This window comes from Myotis daubentonii, chromosome 11 (assembly GCF_963259705.1).
Source record: "Myotis daubentonii chromosome 11, mMyoDau2.1, whole genome shotgun sequence".
NCBI classification, from domain to species: Eukaryota; Metazoa; Chordata; class Mammalia; order Chiroptera; family Vespertilionidae; genus Myotis; species Myotis daubentonii.
In genome coordinates, this window is record NC_081850.1 from 51,601,193 (window position 1) to 51,624,027 (window position 22,835).

Consider the following 22,835-nt stretch of genomic DNA (forward strand, 5'->3'; position numbering starts at 1 on the left):
TATGAGAGAAACACATTGATTGGTTGCCTCCTGCATGAGCCCGGACCAGGGCCCCGGGCCAGGGAAGAGCCTGTAACCAAGGTACGTGCACTTGACCAGAACTGAACTTGGGACCCTTTGGTCTGCAGACCAACGCTCTATCCACTGAGGCAAACCGGTTAGGGCTGCTCATTTTTTTTTTTAAACAGAATATGATTATATTTAATGCACAAGTTTGATACAACCAAAAAGTAAAACACCAGAGTAAAATAGTAACAAAAAACATGGTATTTCATTTGCAATGCATGAGAAATGGTTAACATCTTTAGTTATAAACAAGCTCTTAAAATCCAGTGACACTATAATAATGCAGGAAGCTGGAAAAATGAAATGAAAAAATACAAGTGATGATTAAGCAGTGAGCATATATGATTTTGCTGAGCAGTGATGGAGACACATTTTATAATTTTGTCTTTTGCTTATTAATTTGAAGGAGTTCTTTATATACTGTGGATACAAATCATTTGTTGGATATATGTATTGTGAATATGTTTTCCCACTCTGTGGCTTGCCTGATTCCTATCTTAATGATGATGTCTTTTGATGAACCAGAAATTCTTATTTTTCAAGAAGTAAGATTTACCAGTTTTTTTGTGTGTGTGGTTAGTACCTTTTGTGTCCAACTGAAGTAACTTTTATCTACTCCTGTGTCATGAAGATATTTTGGTATGTGTATTTGGTAAAATATATATAAGTGTACAGTTCAGTCGCATTAAGTACATTCACATTGTGTAATACCACCATCTGTCAAACTGAAATCCTGAAGCATTAAACAACTCACCATTCCCACATCTCCCCAGGCCCTGGCCACCAGCATTCTACTTTTTGTCTGGGAATTTGACTATTCTAGGTAACTCATATAAGTAGAATCATACAGTATTTGTCCTTTTGTGATGGGTTTATTTCACTTAGGATATCTTCATGGGTCATCCATGTTTGTAATTTTCTTCCTTCTTAAAGCAGAATGATGGATGCTTGGGTTGCTTTCACCATTTGGCTATTATAAATAAGTGTCTGTGCACATAGGTGTACAACATCTGTTTTGTTGCATAAAATGGTAATTCTAGTTTTAATTTTTTTGAGAATCTACCACATTGTTTTCCATAGCAGCTGCACCCATTTTACATTCCTACCAGCCTTGAAAGTTTCTTCACCAACATTTATTTTGTTTGTTTTGATAATAGCCATACTAATTGGTACAAAAAAGTAGATATCTCATTGTGGTTTTGATTTACATTTCCCTAATGACTGTTGATGTTGAGCTTCTTTTCATATGCTTATTGGCCATTTATAAATGTATTTTCTTTGGACAAATGTCTATTCAAGTCGTCATCTAGTTTTTAATTGTTTTTTTGTTGTTGATTTTTAGTTCAGTGTATATTCTGGATATTAACCTCTTATCAGATATATGATTTACAAATATTTTCTCCCAGTCTGTGGGTTGTCTTTTTAATCAGTTGGTAGTATCATTTGATGCAAAAATGTTTTTAATTTTGATGTAGTGCAGTTTTTTATTGTTGTTGATGTGTTTTTTGATATCATATCCTAGAAATAATTGCCAAACTCCATGCATGAAGCTTTCCTCCTGGTTTCATCTACGAATTTTATAATTTTAGATCTTATGTTTAGGTCTTTGATTCATTTTGAGTTAATATTTATGTATGGTATAAGGTAAGGGTCCAAATTCATTCTTTTCCATGTAGATATCTAGTTTTGCCATCATCGTTTGTTGAAAAGACTGTTCCTTTCCCATTGAATAGTCTTGACACCCTTGTTAAATATCATTTGATCATACATATGAGAGTTTACTTCTGGGCTCTCTTCCATTAATGTGTGTATCTGTCTTTGTGCTGTATCACATTGTCTTGATTACTGTAGATTTATGTAGTAAGTTTTGACATAAGGAAGTATGAGAACTCCAATCAAGATTGTTTGGATATTTGGAGTCCCTTGAAATTTTGTATGAATTTTAGGATGGATTTTTCTAGTTTTGAAAAAACTATAATTTGGTTTTGATAGGGATTTCATTGAACCTATAGATCACTTTGGGTAATATTGACATCTTAAAAATACTATGTTTTCTAACCCATGAGCTATGGGATGTCTCTTCATTTATTTGTGTTGTCTTTAATGTCTTTCAACATTTTGCAGTTTTCAGTGTACAAGTTTTTTACCTCCTTGGTTCAGTATTTTATTCTCAAGTCATTCTCTGCTATACTGATGCTTTCTAATGCCTTGTATGCAAAATTGTTTTCTTGATTTCCTTTATGGATTAATTCTTATTGTATAGAAATGCAACCTGGTTTTGGCAACTGATTTTCGGATGTTTTCTGTCCTGTAGTATTGCCGAATTTGTTTATTCTAACAGTTTTTGTTTTATGTGGAGTCTTCAGGGTTTTCTACTGTAAGATCATGTCTGCAAACAGATAATTGTACTTATTTCTTTGCAATTTAGATGCCTTTTATTTCTTCGTCTCTGCTAGGACTTCCAACAGGATATTCTTTTACGTTTTCTTATTATGAATTTAGTTTTTATTCAAAATTAAATAAGCAAAAGCAAGTTTTTCAGAAACTTTTACAAATTACTTACATAAAAGAAAGTGAATAGGAGCAGTCCTAAGTTTGCAACAAAAAATTACAATAGTCTCTAGGGCAGCATGAATATAAACCACATCACAGCATGGTGATCTAATTGTGATATGAGTAAGGCATAACTCATCTAGAAATTATAGTTTCAGAGTTGCACTTAGGTTTATGCTTCATCTATAAATATGTGACATGGGTCAAGATTAATTTTTCAATGTGGCTATCTAGTAACTGCTCCAGTATAATTTATTGAAGAGACTATCTTTTCTTCCATTGAATTTTAATGTTGTCTTTGTTGTAAATTAGGTGGTCTTATATGTGTCTATTTCTGGGCACTCTTCTGTTCCATTTCTCTGTTTTTCTAGACTTGTATGAACAACAGTTTTAATAACTATAGCCAATGATAAGTCTTAAAATCTAGTAGCCCTCCCCTCCCCTCCCCTCCCCTCCCCTCCCCTCCCCTCCCCTCCCCTCCCCTCCCCTCCCCTCCCCTCCCCTCCCCTCCCTTCTCCTCCCCTCCTCTCCTCTCTTTTGTGGCTGTCCTATGTCCTGTGCAGTTTCCACATCAATTTTAGTATCAGCTTATCATTTTCCACAGAAAACCTACTGGGAGATTTTTTTTATTATTTCTCACATGAGGATATGTTTTTATTGATTTTAGAGGGAGGGAGAGAGAGATAGAAAGAGAAATACCAATGTGAGAGAGAAACATCGATTCCATTGCCTCTCTCACATACCCTGACTGGTGATCAAATCCTCAACCTCGGTATGTTCCCTGACCTGGAATCGAACTCACCACTTTTACTTTTTGGTGTACAGATGATGCTCCATCCAATTCAGCCACACTGACCAGGGCAAAAACCTGTTGGGATTTTTCTTTTTTAAATATATTTTTATTGATTTCAGAATGGAAGGGAAAGAGAGGGAGAGAAAGAAGAGAGAGATAGATACATCAGTGATGAGAGAGAATCATTGATTGGCGACCTCCAGTTTGTCCCCTACTGGGGATGGAGCTACCAACTCTAACCTGGCCTATACCCTGACTGGGAACTGAACTGTGATGTCTTAGTTCATCGGTCAACTCAAGAACTGAGCCACATCGGCTGGGCCCTGCTGGGATTTTTATTGAATTGTATTCAAGCTGTAGATAAAGGGGAACAGTGGACATCTTGGTAATATTGAGACTTTTTAAATATATGTTTTTATTGATTTCAAAGAGAGAAAGAGAAAAGAGAAAGAGAGAGAGAAAAACATCAATCGGCTACCTCCTGCAGGCCCCCTACTTGGGATCAAGCCTACAACACAGGCATGTGCCCTGATTGGGAATTAAACTAGTGACCTCCTGGTGCATGGGTCGACGCTCAACCACTGAACCAATACCGGCTGGGCAATATTGAGACTTTTTAGTCTACAGATGTTACATCTTTCTCCTTATTTGGGTCTGTTTAATTTTTCTTCTCTGTGCTTTATAGTTTTCAGTATAGAGATCATACATATCTTCCTGTAGACTTATTCCTAGGTAATGTTTTTCCAGTTTTATTGAGATAAGAATTGTATTAGTTTAAGGTATGTAACATAATGATTAGATATCCTATATAATAAAAGGCTAATAAGCAAATCGAACGGCAGAAAGACCAGTCGCTATGACGCGCACTGATCACCAGGGGCAGATGCTCAATGCAGGAGCTGCCCCCTGGTGATGAATGCACTCCCACAGGGGAGCGTTGCTCAGCCAGAAGCTCAGCCAGGAGCCTCTCCCACCTCTGCAGCAGCAGTCAGACATCCCCCGAGGACTCCTGGACTGTAAGAGGGCACAGGACAGGCTGAGGGACTCCCCCACAACCCCCACCCCACCGAGTGCACGAATGTCGTGCACCAGGCTTCTAGTATGTATATAATTAACCTTACCACACATTGTTATAGAAAGATCTAGTCTCATATCGAGTTTCATGTGTACAACACAATACTGTTCATTATAGTCACCATGTAGTACATTACATTCCAATTTGTACCTTTGATTCTTCCCACCCCATCCTTGCTTTAGTTAGTATTTGTCTTTCTCTGACTTATTTAACTTAGCACAATGCCCTCAAGGTCCATCCATGTTTTCACAAATGGCAGGGTCCCTCCCTCCCTCCCTCCCTCCCTCCCTCCCTCCCTCCCTCCCTCCCTCCCTTCCTTCTTTCCTTCCATGGTTGAATTTTATTTCTTTATTCCAGTGGTTCTCAACCTGTGGGTTGCGACCCCTTTGGGGGTCGAACAATCCTTTCACAGGGGTTGCCTAAGACCATCGGAAAACACATATATAATTACATACTGTTTTTGTGATTAATCACTATGCTTTAATTATGTTCAATTTGTAACAATGAAAATACATCCTGCATATCAGATATTTACATTACGATTCATAACAGTAGCAAAATTACAGTTATGAAGTAGCAACGAAAATAATTTTATGGTTGGGGGTCACCACAACATGAGGAACTGTATTAAAGGGTCGCGGCATTGGGAAGGTTGAGAACCACTGCTTTATTTCATTTTATTTATCTCTTCCTGTGTTGATGGACACTTAGGGTATTTCATGTCTTGTGTGTTTCACCTCTAGGCTTTCCTTAAATGTCTGGAGATCTGTCCACCCATATTAAAGTGTGCTACTATAAAGCAGATTGATGCCTGGCCGATGTGGCTTGGTGGTGGAGGTTGCCCCATGAACCAGAAGGTCATGGTTCGATTCCTGGTCCGGGCACATGCCTGGGGTGCAGACTCGATCCCCAGTAGGTGGTGTGCAGGAAGCAGCTGATCGATGTCTCTATCTCTCTATCCTTCTCCCTTCCTCTCTCTAAACTCAATAAAAATATATTTTTTATATCTTTACGTTTTTTTCTTTTAGAACAACTGTATTATGGTAAAATTGACTTCCCCCTCCCCCCATGCGGGATGGTCAGTTACTTCAGAGAAGAGTCCTTTTTTCTACCTGCAGTGATGGTCCTGATTGCCAGCCTTCTTAGACCCAGGTGGAAAAAGGAGGTACTCGGTAGTGAGATTTTCCCTGTTTCAGTTGGTTTCCCCACCATTAGTTCTACTCAGTTCAGTCATGGCAGAGAGTAAACCTCCAGTCTTCTGTTAGCATGGTGTGGGCTAGTCACTGATCAGCATGGGAAGGGGTTCTGGGGATCTCACTATTCTTTATACAGACTTTTGACCAGTCCTCCTATTTTCAGCACCACCTGTATTTGGTGCCTCTAATTTTTTAGCTTTTCCATGGTTCTATGGAAGGAAATAAGCCTACTTGTTTGCTTGTGATCACTAACCCGGGCTTAAATTTTCTCTGATCTTCTAAATTAGTTATTGCTTATCATTCTGGTTTCCAGCTTCTAAAATGTTGTTGCTTTTTGTCTTCCCATTTGTCCTTCTAGGTTTATGACTTTTAAAAAATAAAAATATCTTTTCAATAAACTTAGTAGTTTGTGAGGCCTATTTAACTGAAAGTCCAAATGTCTCTTTCGTTTTATTTAACATTAACTTAGCTGATAAAGTGGGTTCCTCTAGCTTCTGGGAGTAGGAGGGGGATAAAAGGTTTTACTTTCTAAGCTGCAAGAAACGTGTTTTTTTATTACTATATTAAAAAAACACACAACAGCCCTAGCTGGTTTGGCTCAGTGGATAGAGCGTTGGCCTGTGGACTGAAGAGTCCCAGGTTCGATTCCAGCCAAGGGCACATGCCTGGGTTGCGGGTTCAATCCCCAGTAGGGGACCTGCTGGAGGCAGCCAATCAATGATTCATTGATGTTTCTCTCTCTCCCCTTCTCCCTTTCTCTCTGAAATCAATAAAGAAATATATTTAAAAAACAAACAAAAAAACAACAGACTACTATCAGTATTAATACGAAGAGTTACTTCTTAAATACCTGAAATTTACTTTTTTTTTTCTTTATTGATTTCAGAGAAGAAGGGAGAGAGAGATAGAAACATCAGTGATGACAGAGAATCATTGATTGGCTGCCTCCTGCACGCCCCCTATTGGGGATTGAGCCTGCAACCCGGGCATGTACCATTGGCTGGAATCGAACCCAGCACCCTTCAGTCCTCAGGCCGATGCTCTATCCACAGGGATTTTCTTTTGTTTGTATTTCATCTTAATTTTAGGGTAATTATATTTAGTATTATAGTAATTCTAAATTAACCTCTTTAGATTGGGATTTTTTTTAATCAATGAAGACTCACTTTCTTGATTGTAAAGCCTATGGCACATATTATAGTATCACTCGGTATAGCTACTCACTTTATTTTTCACATAACTATTAATGAACAATTTAAAAGTTCTGGTGATTTACAGACTTTTGAAACTTTCAGCAAGTTAATAAGAAAACATGTTTTGATTGCTTTTGCTGTCATGTTGGAAACATCCTATAGCAGATGTGAGCTGATGACATAGCAGAGAAAAAGCTCAGCAGTGGGAATGTCCTCATTTCACACTAACTCTAGGTACTAATCCAAATGCAACAGTAAACATTCTACATTTGCTGTCAACTGACTTATTACCAAGGATAGTTGTGTTTAGGACTGGGAAGCTTTTTCTTAATCTATTTCAATAGTATGTTTAATAACTAGGTTTGCAGGAATAATTGGAATCGTTCCACTTTTTTTCATTTCACTATTCATATTTTTTTGGTCATGTATAAAATTCCATATGAAAATAATCAATGGGATAACAAAATTACTTTAATACTGCACATTAGGGGTCATAAAATATTGGGTCTCAAGGCAGAATATACATATATTATTGTTTTTTAAATCACTTTTTGGTTTTGCAGCAGACTGCTGATCTTACAGGGTTTTTGAGAAGTGGAAGCGTGGTTACTTGGGTGAGAAAGTTATTGATTGCTTTGTTTAAAGAAGTGTGTTTGTTGAAGTGAGTGTGTTTTCAGTTGGCTGGCTTTCAGAAGGGGCTGTCATTGACAGGTTGGCTTGCATAAACAGTCACTGAGATAATTTAAGTGGGTTTAAAATTGGTTCTTGTCCCAGCTGGTGGTTCAGTTGGCTGAAACTTTGTGCATATACCAAAAAGGTTGCAGGTTCGATTCCTGTCAGGGCACATATCTAGGCTTCAGGTTGGATTCCTCGTCGGGGCTTGTAGGGGAGGAAACCTATCGATGTTTCTTTCACATTGGTGTTTCTCTCTTCCCCTTCCTTTCTCTCTAATATCAATAAACCTATCCTCGGGTGAGGATTTTTTTAAAAAAGTTGAATTGGTTCTTGTTTTATAGTTGTAAAACTTTCAGGTATTGATTAAGCAATTTAATACTAGTTTTGGTGGCTATTTGTTGTTATGATTTCAGAACAGTGACTCTTCTGCTACTAGTATATGAGCTTTTTATTCTTGGGGAGATCAAGAATTGTTCAGAGAGTCCACTGCATGGGAGAACATATTTGCCAATGTTATATCCGATAAGGGTTTAATCTCCCAAATTTATAGGGAACTCATACAACTTAACAAAAGGAAGATAAACAATCCAATCAAAAAAATGGGCAAAGGACCTAAATAGATACTTTCTGAAAGAGGACATACAGAAGGCCCAGAGACATATGAAAACATGCCTAAAGTCACTAATCATCCAAGAAATGCAAATCAAATCAACAATGAGGTACCATCTCACACCTATCAGAATGGCTATCATCAACAAATCAACAAACGACAAGTGCTGGTGAGGATGTGGAGAAAAAGGAACCCTCGTGCACTGCTGGTAGGAATGCAGATTGGTGCAGCCACTCTGGAAAACATTATGGAGTTTCCTCAAAAATTTAAAAAATGGAACTGCTATTTGACCCAGTAATTCCACTTCTAGGAATATATCCCAAGAAATCAGAAACATCAATTAGAAAGGATATATGCACCCCTATGTTCATAGCAGCACAATCTAACATAGCTAAGATTTGGAAACAGCCTAAGTGCCCATCAGCAGATGAGTGGATTAAAAACCTGTGGTACATCTACACAATGGAATACTATGCTGCTTCTGTAAAAAAAGAAGCAACTCTTACCACTTACAACAGCATAGATGGAACTGGAGAGCATTATGCTAAGCGAAATCAGCCATTTGGAGAAAGATAAATATCCCATGATCTCATTTGTGGAATATAATGAACAACATAAACAAAAATAGATCCAGAGACATAGAGGCATTGAACAAACCTGGTTCAACCTCAGAGGGAAGGCAGGGGTGGGGGAGGTAAGAGAGCAACTAAAGGACTTGTATGCCTGCATATAAGCCTGACCAATGGACACAGACAGTAGAGGGAGGAGGGCATGTGCTGGGGGGTGGGAACGGCTAGGGAGAGGTCAATGGGGGGAAAAGGAGATATATGTAATACTTTAAACAATAAAGAATTAAAAAAAAGAATTGTTCAGATCCTCACCATTATTGCTGATTCTTCTTGAAGACGAGGTTTGATCTTTTTCTCTTTGAAAGTGAAGTCTGATTTTCTTTTCTTTTTTTAAGATTTTTTAAAAATATATTTTTTTATTGATCCACACTAGGGATCAAGTCTGCAACCCAGTCATGTGCCCTGACCAGGAATCGAACTGTGACTCCCTGGTTCATAGGTCAGTGTTCAACCACTGTGCCACGCTGGCCGGGAAAGATTTGTGTGGGTTTTTCTTATTGATTTTTATAGAGAGAGCAAGGGAGAGAGAGAAAAAAACATTGATGTGAGAGACACACCCCAATTGGTTGCCTCCTACACAGACCTTGATTGGGGTTGTGGATGAACCTGCAATCCAGGTGCATGCCCTTGACTAGGAATTGAACCCACGACCCTTCAGGATGCAGGCTGACACTCGAACCACTGAGCAACACCAGCCAGGGCTATAAGCATTTTTATTTCTTCATCCAGATGGAGAAGCATACATATGAAATAATGTTTAAATTATTAATAATGATCTGAAAAATAGTGATAAAACTGCATAATCTCAGGGAAGCACTATAGCAGAATATACCCCTAGATTTTAACTTCAGCTAACCTCTTTAGGATTGTACATTCTATTGAAGGAGTTCTTATGAAACTTTTAAGGTACCATCCAATATCATCTTCTTTCAGTTGTAATATAAATATAATTTAGGCTTGATACCTTTAAAAATCAATAAAAATAGTTTAAACTATATGGCTAATTATGTGGAGCATCTCTTCATATACTTATTGGCGATTTATTTTTATTGGCCATTTTTTAAATCTCCTTTGGAAAAAATGTCTATCCATATACTTTGCCCATTTTTATTATTTTTTGTTTTGTTTTGTTAATGCTCACCCAAGGATATTTTTCCATTGATTTTTTTTTTTGAGAGAGAGAGTGGAATGTGGGGGGGGGGGGGCGGGAAGAGAGAGAGAGAGACAGACAGACAGACAGACATCGATGTGAGAGACATATCAACTGGTTGCCTCCCTCACGCACCCCAACTGGGTTGGGTATTAAGCCTGCAACCGAGGTACATGCCCTTGACCAGAATCGAACCCAGGACCCTTCAGTCCACTGAGCCAAATTGTCTAGGGCACTTTGCCTATTTTTAAATTGAGTTATTTCACTATTACATTGAGTTATAAGCTTTTTTATTTTTATACTAGAAGCCCGATGCACGAAATTCGTGCACGGGGCTTGACCCTCACAGCCGCAGTGGCTGCCTCGGCCCTTGCAGCCCCAGCTTTGTCCAGAAGGTCGTCTGGAAGGTCGTCCAGAAGGTCATTTGGCTATCCAGTCTAATTAGCATATTGCGCTTTTATTATTATAGATATTCTGGAAACATGCCTATCATGATTTGCAAATATTTTCTCCCATTCTGTGGATTGTATTTTCATTTTCATTGTGGTATCTTTTGTTCATTCAGGTATCCCTGTTACATATATGCTACACATTCTATAGTTGTCCCTCCATCCTTAGGTGTTTCATTCTGGTGTTTTATTTTTTTCAATCTTTGCTTTTCTGTTTTCAGGGATCCTGTGGTATGTCCTCTGACTCAGAGATTCTTTCCTTAGCTATGTCTATGTCTAGTCTTAATAAGCTGCCAAAAAAGGCATTTTTCATTTCTATTATAGTATTTTTTTTAAATCTCTAACATTTCTCTTTATTGTTTTTTTCTTATGATTTCCATCTCTTTGCTTACATTGCCCCATCTGTTTTTGCAGATTGTCTACTTTATCCATTAGAATCCATAGGCTCCTCAAAGCATTAAAAATAGAACTACCCTAGGACACAGCAATTCCACTTGAGTATTTATTCAAAGAAAACGGAAACAATAACTCTAAATATTATATGCACCCCTATGTTCATTGTTTACAGTAGCCAAGATTGGAAGCAACCAAGTTGTCCATCAATAGAGGAATGGATAAAGAATGTGTGTGTGTGTGTGTGTGTGTGTGTGTGTGTGTACACATTACTCAGCCATAAAAATAGAATGAAATCTTGCTATTTGTGACAACCTTGATAGAGAGTATTATGTTAAGTGAAATAAATTAGAGAGAAAATGATAAATACTATATGATTTCACTTATATGTGGAATCTAAAAAACAAAAATGAAATAGAAACAAACTCATAGATGCAGAGAACAAACTGATGGTCAGGAGGGGTATTGGGAGGAAAAGAGAAGGGGTATTAAGAAGTATAAGATTCCAGTTATAAAATAAGTCAGGGGACATAATGTATAGCATAGGAATAGAGTCAGTAATTCATATAACTATGTACAATGACAAATGATTACTGGACTTACTGTGGTGATCACTTTGTACATGCCCTTGTGGAATCATTATGTTGTACATCTAAATCTAATAGAATGTTCTATGTCAACTCATATTAAAAGAAATTTAACAGGAAAGAATCTGCAACATATTAGTCATAGTTGTTTTATGGTCTGATAATTCCAACATCCCTGCCAGGTCTGGTTCTGATAATTTCTCTCTCTCTTCATTTGTGATTTTCCTTTTTGTATGCTTTGTTTTTTGTTTTTGTTTTTGTTTTTTTTTTAAATCTTTATTGTTCAGGTTATTACATTTGTTCCTCTTTTTTTCCCCCCCATAACTCCCCTCCTCCCAGTTCCCGCCCCACCCTCCGCCCTCACTCCCCACCCACTGTCCTCATCCATAGGTGCACGATTTTTGTCCAGTCTCTTCCCACATCTCCCACACCCCTTCCCCCCCCAAGAATAGTCAGTCCATTCCCTTTCTATGTCCCTGATTCTATTATAATCAACAGTTCATTCTGTTCATCAGATTATTTATTCACTTGATTCTTAGATTCACTTGTTGATAGATGCATATTTGTTGTTCATAATTTGTATCTTTACCTTTTTCTTCCTCTTCCTCTTCTTAAAGGATACCTTTCAGCATTTCATATAATCCTGGTTTGGTGGTGATGAACTCCTTTAGCTTTTCCTTATCTGTGAAGCTCTTTATCTGACCTTCAATTCTGAATGATAGCTTTGCTGGATAAAGTAATCTTGGTTGTAGGTTCTTGGTATTCATCACTTTGAATATTTCTTGCCACTCCCTTCTGGCCTGCAAAGTTTCTGTTGAGAAATCAGCTGACAGTCGTATGGGTATTCCCTTGTAGGTAACTGAGTTTCTTTCTCTTGCTGTTTTTAAGATTCTCTCTTTATCTTTTGCTCTTGGCATTTTAATTATGATGTGTCTTGGTGTGGTCCTCTTTGGATTCCTTTTGTTTGGGGTTCTCCGCGCTTCTTGGACCTGTAAGTCCATTTCTTTCACCAGGTGGGGGAAGTTTTCTGTCATTATTTCTTCAAATAGGTTTTCAATATCTTGCTCTCTCTCATCTTCTGGCACCCCTATAATTCTGATGTTGGTACGCTTGAAGCTGTCCCAGAGGCTCCTTACACTATCCTCGCATTTTTGGATTCTTTTTTCATTTTGCTTTTCCGATTGGATGTTTTTTGCTTCCTCGCATTTCAAATCATTGACTTGATTCTTGCGCTCCTCTGGTCTGCTGTCGGGCGTCTGTATAATGTTCGTTATTTCAGTCCGTGTATGCTTAATTTCTCGTTGGTTCCCCAATATAAGATCGAGGGTCTTATTAGTTTTCGTGTAGATCTCATTAAGTTTATCGGCAGCTTCTAAACAGTTCTTGAGAGACCTTAAAAGTGTGGTTCTGAACTCTATTTCTTCCATTGACAATTTTGTCCTGTTTCTTTGTCTCCGCATTTTGTTATGCTTCCTTGGTGCACCCCCTAGTGGTCTTGGTTTGCAGTCTTATAGATAAATCTTGATTGTTGTAGCTAATTCCAGGGAGGGTTTGACCTCCAGGCCAAGTGGCTATGAGAATCAGCTGTGTCAGCAGTGAGAGAACTTCTGTCCTCTAGGGAGGTGCTAATCTAGCCTTTGCCTGAGGCTATCCGGCAAAGGCCTCTGTGCAGGGCTTGGGCGGGGCGGGTCGCACAGGATCAACAGGGTGGGCCGGAGAGAGCAGTTATGGCGGCTCTCAGTCCTGTCCCCAGGGGCTCTGCCTCTCTGAGTCCCAGCACCCGCTGCAAAGCTCGGAGAGAAAGCTGCACTCGCTCTGACCAAAGCCAGACAGTCCCGCTTCTCCCGTTTGAGTCTGGGTTCCTAAAGACTCGCCTGGATCTGGTGCTCAGAGTCTGCGACTCCCTCCCGATTGAAAACGCCAACCGCGCCCTCCGCCGCCAGCCCGCTCCGCGCACTCCGCACCTCAGAATTTGACTTCAGCACTGCGCCTCCTCTGAGTGTCCGTGTGCGTTTCTCTTTCCTCCTAGTTGTAGGTCTTCCACTCAGCCAGCGTTCCTGTGGTTCTGGGTGATGTCCCTTCCGTTTTTTGGTTTCACTTTTGAAGTAGTTGTTCAAAGCAGCAAACTCCGGCGTTAACCTATGCCGCCATCTTGGTTCTCTCCCTTTTTGTATGCTTTGTAATTTTTTCCTGATCACTGGTCATTATGTACCAGGTAAAAAGAACTGCTGTAAGATAGGCCTTAGTAATATGGTGATGAGGTGTGGGGGCTTGGGAAGCAACCTCTACTCTTATGATTAGGTCACAGTCTTTTAGTGAGCATGTGCTTCTGGATTGTGAGCTTTCACAAGAGTTTCAGTATTTTTCTCCCCACTTAGGGGGACAGGCTGGAGTTGGGTACTGTATTTCCCTTCCCCCAGGTCATTGAGGTTCTGATTACCCCAGCAGGTTAGGCTCTAGTTAACCTGTTTTCCCTAAGGTCAGGCCTTGTTAAGGACATTTTCCTGGCTGTTTCAAAAGATATAACTCCATTTCTTTTGTATGTGAATATCCAGTTGTCTCATCACAATTTGTTGAAAGGCTTTTTCAAATCCCATTGAATTGTCCTTATACTAGTACCAAACTGTCCTCATCACTGTAGATTTATAGTATGTTTTGAAATAGAAAAGTGTGAATTGTCTAGTTATTTTTAGATTGTTTTGGCTATTCTGGGTCCCATGAATTATTATATAAATTTTAGTACCAGTCTTTCCATTTCTGGAAAGAAGGCAACTGGAATTTTCATAGCTCTCTCTTTGCCCCTCCCCTGAGCATTGTAGAGGAGCTCTGTGTGCTTCCCAGGGCATGCTTTTAATAGGTAGCTAGGCATTTGCGAACTCTGCCTTAGCCTTCACTTCCTTCCTGTGCAGATCCTCAAGTATAAGCATAGGTGCTAGTTTAGGGTCTTCTAATTACTTCTCATGACTTTCCTGAGTATGTGCATATAATATAGCCTGGGCATATATGCACAACCCCACATTGTCCAGGTCTTCTAGATTCTTAGGAATTCGTCAGAGCTTTTCAAAGCTTGTATGGACTTCTAATATTCCAGCTTTTCCTATTAAAGTTTTTGTTTTGTCTGTTGTTTGACCAACCAGGCAAGTGGGTTCTTCTAGGGAACTGCCAGAAAGTTCAAATAATGACAGTTCTTTGGGAGTAAGGCTTTGAAGAAGTTCTAGTTCATTCTGTGGCTGCTGGTCTTCACTTCAAGGGTGAGCTGCTAGTATTAAGGCTATTGTGACTGTGGAGAGCAAGGCAGGGACTAGGGCAAGTTAAAACACCACAGAGTTGCCCTAACCGGTTTGGCTCAGTGGATAGAGCATCGGCCTGCGGACTGAAGGGGCCCAGGTTCGATTCCGGTCAAGGGCATGTACCTTGGTTGCGGGCACATCCCCAGTAGGGGGTGTGCAGGAGGCAGCTGATTGATGTTTCTCTCTCATCGATGTTTTTCTCTATCCCTCTCCCTTCCCCTCTGTAAAAAATCAATAAAATATTTAAAACAACAACAACAACAAAAAACACCACAGAGTTGATTCTTACTATTTTTTACCATTTTCTAATTGCTTTTATTGAAGAAAGAATTTTTGGGGGTCCTTACTCTGCCATTTTCACTAATGTCCTTAGCATATTTAAAACAATTTTTTAAAAATATATTTTTATTGATTCCAGGGAGGAAGGGAGAGGGAGAGAGAGATAGAAACATCAATGATGAGGGAATCATTGATTGGCTGCCTCCTGCACGCCCCCCCACTGGGGATTGAGCCCACAACCCGGGCATTACCGGGAATCAAACCTGGGATCCCTTCAGTCTGATATTCTATCTCTTCAGCCTGATGTTCTATCCACTGAGCCAAACCGGCCAGGGCTAAAAAAAATTAGTCTCCCACATGTCCCACACGGGATTGACCCCACAACCCAGGCATTTGCCCTGCCTGGGATTTGAACCCAGACTTCCTGGTTCATAGGTCGATGCTCAATCACTGAACACCAGCTGGGCATCATTAGCATATTTTAAAAAATATGTATTCTTTATTAATTTTTAGAGATGGAGAGAGAGAAACAAAAATATGAGAGCAGAACATCGATAGGCTGTCTCCTGCATGCCCCCTCCCAGGGATCAAGCCCAGTTGTGGGCATGTGTCCTGACTGGGACTCAAATCAGCAACCTTTTGGTGCACGGGATGACACCCAACCAACTGAGCCACAATGGCCAGAGCTGTCTTTAGCTTATTTATTCTTAGCTTGTCCTTTCATTCTTTTCTTCACTCCCTTTTACTGGTATTGTTAGATGAGGCCTTTTCTGGATTTTTTAATATTTGAAATATGAGATACTACCAAGGACATTCAGTGCAGCAGTATTTACAATACCAAAAGAGTGGAAAAACCCAAGTGTCCCAAAATAAAATCATTTTTTAAAAAAATGATTCATCTCTATATCCATATGATGGAACATTATGCAGATACAATCATATATTTGGAGATTTTTTTTTTAAAGTTTATACCCTTTTTTTATTATTATTTTTTATATATTTTATTGATTTTTCACAGAGAGGAAGGGAGAGAGACAGAGAGTTAGAAACATCGATGAGAGAGAAACATCGATCAGCTGCCCCCTGCACATCTCCCACTGGGGATATGCCCGCAACCCCGGTACATGCCCTTGACTGGAATCGAACCTGGGACCTTTCAGTCCGCAGGCTGACGCTCTATCCACTGAGCCAAACCGGTTTCGGCTGGAGATTATTATATGACAGGAAAATGCTTATGATATAGATGGGGAAAAACAGTATAAAACACAGTATATTGCACTAGCAGCTTTGGCTCAGTGGTTAAAGCTTTGGCCCTTGAACTCAAGGCTCACTGGTTTGATTCTGGTCAAGGGCAGTTACCTTGGTTGCAGGCTCCATCCCTGGCCCTAGTAGGGGGGCTTGTGTGGGAGGCAACCAATCGATATGTCTCTGTCTCTTTCACAGCAATGTTTCTCTCTCTGTCTCTCCCCCTTCCTTTTACTCTCTCTAAAAACAGTGGGGAAAATAAATCCTTCAGTGAGGTTTAACAAAAAATATCCCCAAATACGGTATATTTAAATCTTTGAAAATAAGTTTTGTAAAGAAATAAGCATACGTATGCATCCAAAAACTATCGGAAGGAGCTATTTTAAAATGGTAGTATTTATTATCTGGGTGGTGGTTAAATTATGTGAGTAAAAACCCCCACTTTGTTCTATATATGTACTATAAGGTTATATTAATTTCACTAATGTGACACACCTGTCCATAATACTGTTTTCACTCAGTATGAGTTCAATTAAAAATTACGTAGCTATTGTCTGGCTGGTGTGGCTCAGTAGTTGAGCATTGACCCCATGAACCAAGAGGTCACTGGTTTGATTCCTGGTCAGGGCACACACCTGGGTTGCAGGCTCAATCCCCGGTAGAGGGGGCGTGCAGGAGGCAGCCGATTGAAAATCCTTTCTCTATCTCTTTTTCTCTCCTTTTCTCTCTTTAACAAAAATTATGTAGCTGTTTAGTTTTGTTGATTTGCCATAAACTCTTTTTTAAAAAAATGTTTTATTGATTCTTTACAGAGAGGAAGGGAGAGGGAGAGTCAGAAACATCGATGAGAGAGAAACATCGATCAGCTGCCTCCTGCACACTCCCCACTGGGTATGTGCCCACAACCAAGGTACATGCCCCCGACCGGAATCGAACCTGGGACCCCTGAGTCTGCAGGCCGACACTCTATCCACTGAGCCAAACTGGTCAGGGCTGCCATAAACTCTTAATAAATATTTGAAGAGATGCTATAAGAACATACTAATAATAACCCTGGCATTGGGACTAACAAAACAATATATGAGCTGTTTTAATTCCCAGAGTCTACTCTATACATAGGAGTTTTGTTTTATTGAGGTGTAATAAGGTGAATTATTAGGCAGATGAATAACCTGGAATCTCATTTATTAGCATTTTGTGTGTTTTTTTCCAGGCGCATATTAAATTTCCTATTGACTACCCATATTCACCACCTACCTTCAGATTCTTGACCAAAATGTGGCACCCCAACATTTATGAGGTAAGAGTCATCTATCATAAATTTCTCTGAAGATTTGTTGTTTTATAATCTCAGTATGCTGTGGTAGTAGTTAATGCAATAGCCATACAGGACTATTTATGGTTTCCCACTTAGTTAGCAGTCTTTAGTTTAACTGTTCAAAATTGAAGATAGTTTTATACCAGTGTATATTATAGTTAAGATTAAGGCTTTAAACCAGGAGTGGGGAATGTCTGTCCTACGGGCTGTATAAGGTTGCAAAATTATTTGGTCTGGCCCTGTCAAAGCATTAGAGGTGAGTTAATTAAATGTTTGACCAAATATAGCAGGCTAATTTTTAAGTTGATAATTTTGTATGGCCCACGAATAGTATTATAAATATCCAAATGGACCTTGGCAGAAAAAAGATCCTTCACCCTTGCTTTAAGCCTTTGCTAACATTATAATGCATACGTGTTAACATTTGCATTTTTTAAACTTAGTAAAGTCATACAAATGTATTTGTGTACCTGTCCTCTAGCTTCACAGCAAGGGTCACCTGTTGCTATGATCAAGGATTCAGCTTTTTTTCTTTTTTAAAATATATTTTATTGATTTTTTACAGAGAGGAAGGGAGAGGGTTAGAGAGTTAGAAACATCGATGAGAGAGAAACATCGATCAGCTGCCTCCTGCACACTCCCCACTGGGGATGTGCCTGCATCCAAGGTACATGCCCTTGACCGGAATCGAACCCGGGACTCTTGAGTCCGCAGGCCGATGCTCTATCCACTGAGCCAAACCCGTTAGGGCAGATTCAGCTTTTTTAAAAAAAAAATATTTTATTGATTTTACAAAGAGGAAGGGAGAATGATAGAGAGTTAGAAACATCGATGAGAGAGAAACATCGATCAGCTGCCTCCTGCACACTCCATACTGGGGATGTGCCCACAACCAAGGTACATGCCCTTGTCCGGAATCGAACCTGGGAACCTTTAGGGATAGACGCTGGCTGACGCTCTATCCATTGAGCCAAACTGGTTAGGGCAAGGATTCAGCTTTCTTGGGGGGTTTTGTCCTACTGTATTTGGACTGCCCTCCTTTCAGGAGTTGCCACAGAGCAATTGAGAGCCCCTCTTGGAATAAATCCCAGGCAAGGTTCTTTTACTGGACAAGGCCCACATGCCTGGGGAAATCATTTCTAGTTTCGTGGATGAAATTTACTTAGCTTTGTACTAATCTGTAAGGATGCTAGAATGCTACATGATGTTTCTCAGAATAATATGTGGGGGCCGTTCACTCTACCATTCTGTAATTTTTTTCATTGCAGTAGGGCTCGTTTTATTATAGCTATGACCCAAGCATTAAATTCGCTTTTTTAAAAATTTGCAACCTTAGTCCTGTAGTCCCTTTTTGGCCTGGTGGATATTGGGAAGCACTTTTGCTCCAGAAACAGCTATTTAGCCTTTAAAATGCTTGCAGGTGAGAAATGGAGAACTTACTCCAGGATCCTGAATTTGGATTTCAGTCTGCATAAATTAGCATACTGGAATAGCTTTACTGTTTTTCACAACCTGCTTTTTCTGTAAGGCATTATCTTCATTCTTTCCTTCTTAAAACAGGACAAACTGGGTGATATAAAGTCACATTTTTCAAAAATAAAGCTCCTAGAATATTGTTTTCTTTAGTATCTTTAGTATCTGACTTAACCATAATATAAACAGCTGTGAATACCTTATACTATTTTATATAACAAAGTTATCCTGTTGTAGGAGAGAGAATTCTATATAATAAGGAGGTAATATGCAAATTGACTGTCATGCCCTCAGACAAGGTGGCTGCCCCCATGTGGTCACAAGATGGCCAGTTTGCGGCAGGGGGGTGGGGGGGGGGGGACCAGGCCTGCAGGGAAGGGAGGGAAGTTGGGGGGAACCAGGCCAGCAGGGGAGGGCAGTTAGGGGCGACCGGGCCTGCAGGGGAGGGCAGTTGGGGGCGACTGGGCCTGCAGGGGAGGGCAGTTGGGGACGACAAGGCCGGCAGGGGAGGGCAGCTGGGGTGACCAGGCCTGCAAGGGAGGGCAGTTGAGGGCAATCGGGCTGGCAGGGGAGCAGTTAGGTGTTGATCAGGCTGTCAGGGGAGTGATTAGGGGTGAGCAGGCTGGCAGGCAGGCGAGTGGTTGGGAACCAACAGTCCCAGATTTTGAAAGGGATGTCCGACTGCCGGTTTAGGTCCTATTCCACAGGGATCGGGAGTAAACCGGCAGTTGGACATCCCCCGAGGGGTCCCAGACTGGAGAGGGTGCAGGTTGGGCTGAGGGGCATCCGCGCGCGCCCCCCCCCCCCCCCGCCAGTGCATGAATTTCATGCACCAGGCCTCTAGTCCTATATAATAAAAGGGTAATATGCAAATTTTTTTAAAAAATATATTTTATTGATTTTTTTCAGAGAGGAAGGGAGAGAGATAGAGAGTTAGAAACATCGATGAGAGAGAAACATCGATCAGCTGCCTCCTGCACATCTCCTACTGGGGATATGCCTGCAACCCAGGTACATGCCCTTGACTGGAATCGAACCTGGGACCTTTCAGTCCGCAGGCCGACGCTCTATCCACTGAGCCAAACCGGTATCGGCGGTAATATGCAAATTTACCTTAATGGCAGAAGGACCAGGAATGACTGGGCACTGACCACCAGGGGGCAGCTCAATGTAGGAGCTGCCCCCTGGTGGTCAGTGCACTCCCACAGGGGGAGCTCTGCTCAGCCACAAGCCAGGCTGAAGGCTGCAAGCACAGCAGTGGTGGTGGGAGCCTCTCCCACCTCCTCAGCAGTGCTAAGGATGTCCACCTGCCAGCTTTGGCTGATTCCCCGGGGAGCAGGCCTAAGCTGGCAGGTGGACATCCCCCGAGGGGTCCTGGACTGTGAGAGGGCACAGGCCGGGCTGAGGGACCCATCCCCCCCCCATGCACGAATTTTCATGCATGGGGCCTCTAGTATAGAAATAATTCACTGTTTCATAAGTTCAAACTGATATCACTTCACAAACATTTTTGTGTTCCTATCCATTTAATAATCAAAAGTTCTTCCCTTCCAAATATGTAGTATATATAGAATTTTAAATAGCAAGAGAGAATTGGGAAGACTCCAGCTTTTGTCTTGCTTTTGAGAATTCACCTTAAAGTAATATACTCACTTTTTCCCATCTGTTTTCTAATTCTCAAACTCCTCTCAAAAAAGAAAGAAACAGCTCTGGCTGGCATTACTAAGTGTGGTTAGAGCATCGGTACTTGCACTGAATGGTCTAAAGTTCGATTCTGGTCAAGGGCACGTTCCTGGGTTGCAGGTTTGATCCCTGGTCCCGGTTGAGGCGAGTGCAAGAGAAAACCAATGGATGTGTCTCTCTCACATTGATATTTCTTTCTCTTTCTCACTCCCCTCTTCCCTCCCTTCTACTCTCTAAAATTCAATGGGAAAAAGTCTTTGGGTGAGGATTTAAAAAAAAAAAAAAAATAGAGAAACACAAACCAGAATAAAGGATTCAGAGCTCTGAAGGAAGAAAGTGTAGATAGGTAAACCCCCTTTTCATTGTTTTTTGTTTTACTACTTAGGTGTAAGCTGTTTAGTTCTGTATCAGAAGAGTCAGCATTGGATCATTATTTCAAAAAATATTTTTCATATTTATAATAAAATTTTTAACAAAATGAGGCATGTATACATATCTTACAAATATTCAGTTGTTTCCCATGCCATAAATGTTTTGTTTTAAAAGAAGCCATAGCCCTGGCCAGGTGGTTCAATTGGTTGGAGCATTGTCCCTATAATACTAAAAAGTCATGTATTCAGTTTCCATTCAGGGCACTGATTCCTGCCGGGGTCCAACCCCAGCAGGTCCAGGGGTCCCCAAAGGTGTGGACGGAGTCGGCGATGAAGGAATGACACAGAGACAGCGTTCAGTTGGTCAGCAGCCTAGCCAGGATCTCCAGCCAAGTCCTGGTCTGGATCTCCAGAGAGGTTCTGCTCAGGTTCTCCAGTCAGGTTCAGTCACCAGGTTCTAGTCAGGCTCTCCTGCCAATCTCTGCAGTCAGGTTCAGTCCAGGATCCCCTGCCATGCTCTCTCGCCAGGCTCCACCTCCAGGCTCCGAGGCCAGTCCCTGTCCAGGATCCTCCGGCATGCTCTCGCCAGCGAAGTTCTTCTGTCTCTAGAGAACGTTCTATGTAGGTTCTGTGCCTAGGCTCTGTCTCTTTTGGTCCTGTCTTCCAAGCCCTGTGTTCTCAGTTCTGTCTCTTGCTGTCTTGTTACATCTGTATTTATACCAGTTGATTCAATCCTATCAATCTCTATTACAAAGGTTAGGGCGTTTCTTATCTCCATTCCAGGGAGTAAAGATTATGTAGCTTAAGCATGATTGTTTGTAGTGATTAGCTACCCGCCTGGCACTTATTTAAGGAGTTTCATCCCCTCCCTGACTTCAGGGAAAAATTCCTACCTGGGGAAACAACCTTTCTAGGAGAGGCATCCCCTCCCTGATTTCAGGGAAAAATTCCTATGTGGGGAAACAACCTTTCTCGGAGAGGTGACCTTGGTTAAAACACAGCGCCAAGAAGGTGAGCAAACATATTAAGAACCGTATGCCATATATGCCAGGTCCCTTGAAACAGCAAGGATGGACCGGCTCCCGGCAGATTCCCACTAAGTTAGGTTGTGGGTTCAATCCCCATTTGGGGCACGTAAGGGAAGGCAGCCAATTGGGAGGCAACCAATTGATGTTTCTCTCTCACATAAATGTTTCTCACTCCCCTTCTCTTTATCCCTCCCTCTTTTTCTCTCTTCCCCCCTCTCTCCCTTCCTCCCTCTCACTCTCCTTCTCCCTTCCCCTCTATCTCAAATCAATAACCATATCCTCAGATGAGGATAAAAAAATAAAAGAAGTGATAATTCATAGTTAGGAATCAAATTTGATGTACTCAAAGGGATCATAAGAGACTCTTCTCACATTAGTTAATTTACCTTTGCTGCATTCTGGAAAAGGTATTAGAATGGAACTTTCTGTGATTCTAGAGATTGTTGGGGCTCATGGTTCTTGGCCAAAAAGATACTCTTGGGAGTTGCTCTCTATTCACCCACCTGTGCTAGAAACACAGTGGATCTCGATGTCAATTACTCTATAGTCACCAAGTACTGCCGAGTTACGTATAATTGAGGACGAAAGGGGTAAACAATGACAATAACAACAACAAAACAAAAATACAAAAGCAAATGCCTACTTAAGTTTCAAAATATGGAAATTGATGAGTTTTTCATATATCAACTCGAGCACTAAAAATAAAATATAGACTATTCCTGGTAGAAAATATTATTATGTCAAGTTTTAAAAATCATGAGACGTTGGTTGCAGTTTTA

The 22,835-nt window shown here is 40.7% G+C and overlaps 1 protein-coding gene across 2 annotated transcripts in view; it reads left to right on the forward strand.

Annotated features, from left to right (window-relative positions):
• Positions 1 to 22,835, forward strand: part of UBE2R2 (ubiquitin conjugating enzyme E2 R2) — an 84,382-nt gene that overhangs the window by 37,102 nt on the left and 24,445 nt on the right. The window contains exon 2 of one of the 2 annotated variants that reach the window (XM_059657159.1): positions 17,397 to 17,483. The exons of the other annotated variant lie outside the window; for it this stretch is intronic. Within the exon in view, the coding sequence (XP_059513142.1) occupies positions 17,397 to 17,483 (87 nt within the window). The remainder of the gene's footprint in view (positions 1 to 17,396; positions 17,484 to 22,835) is intronic. 2 annotated transcript variants of the gene reach the window in all.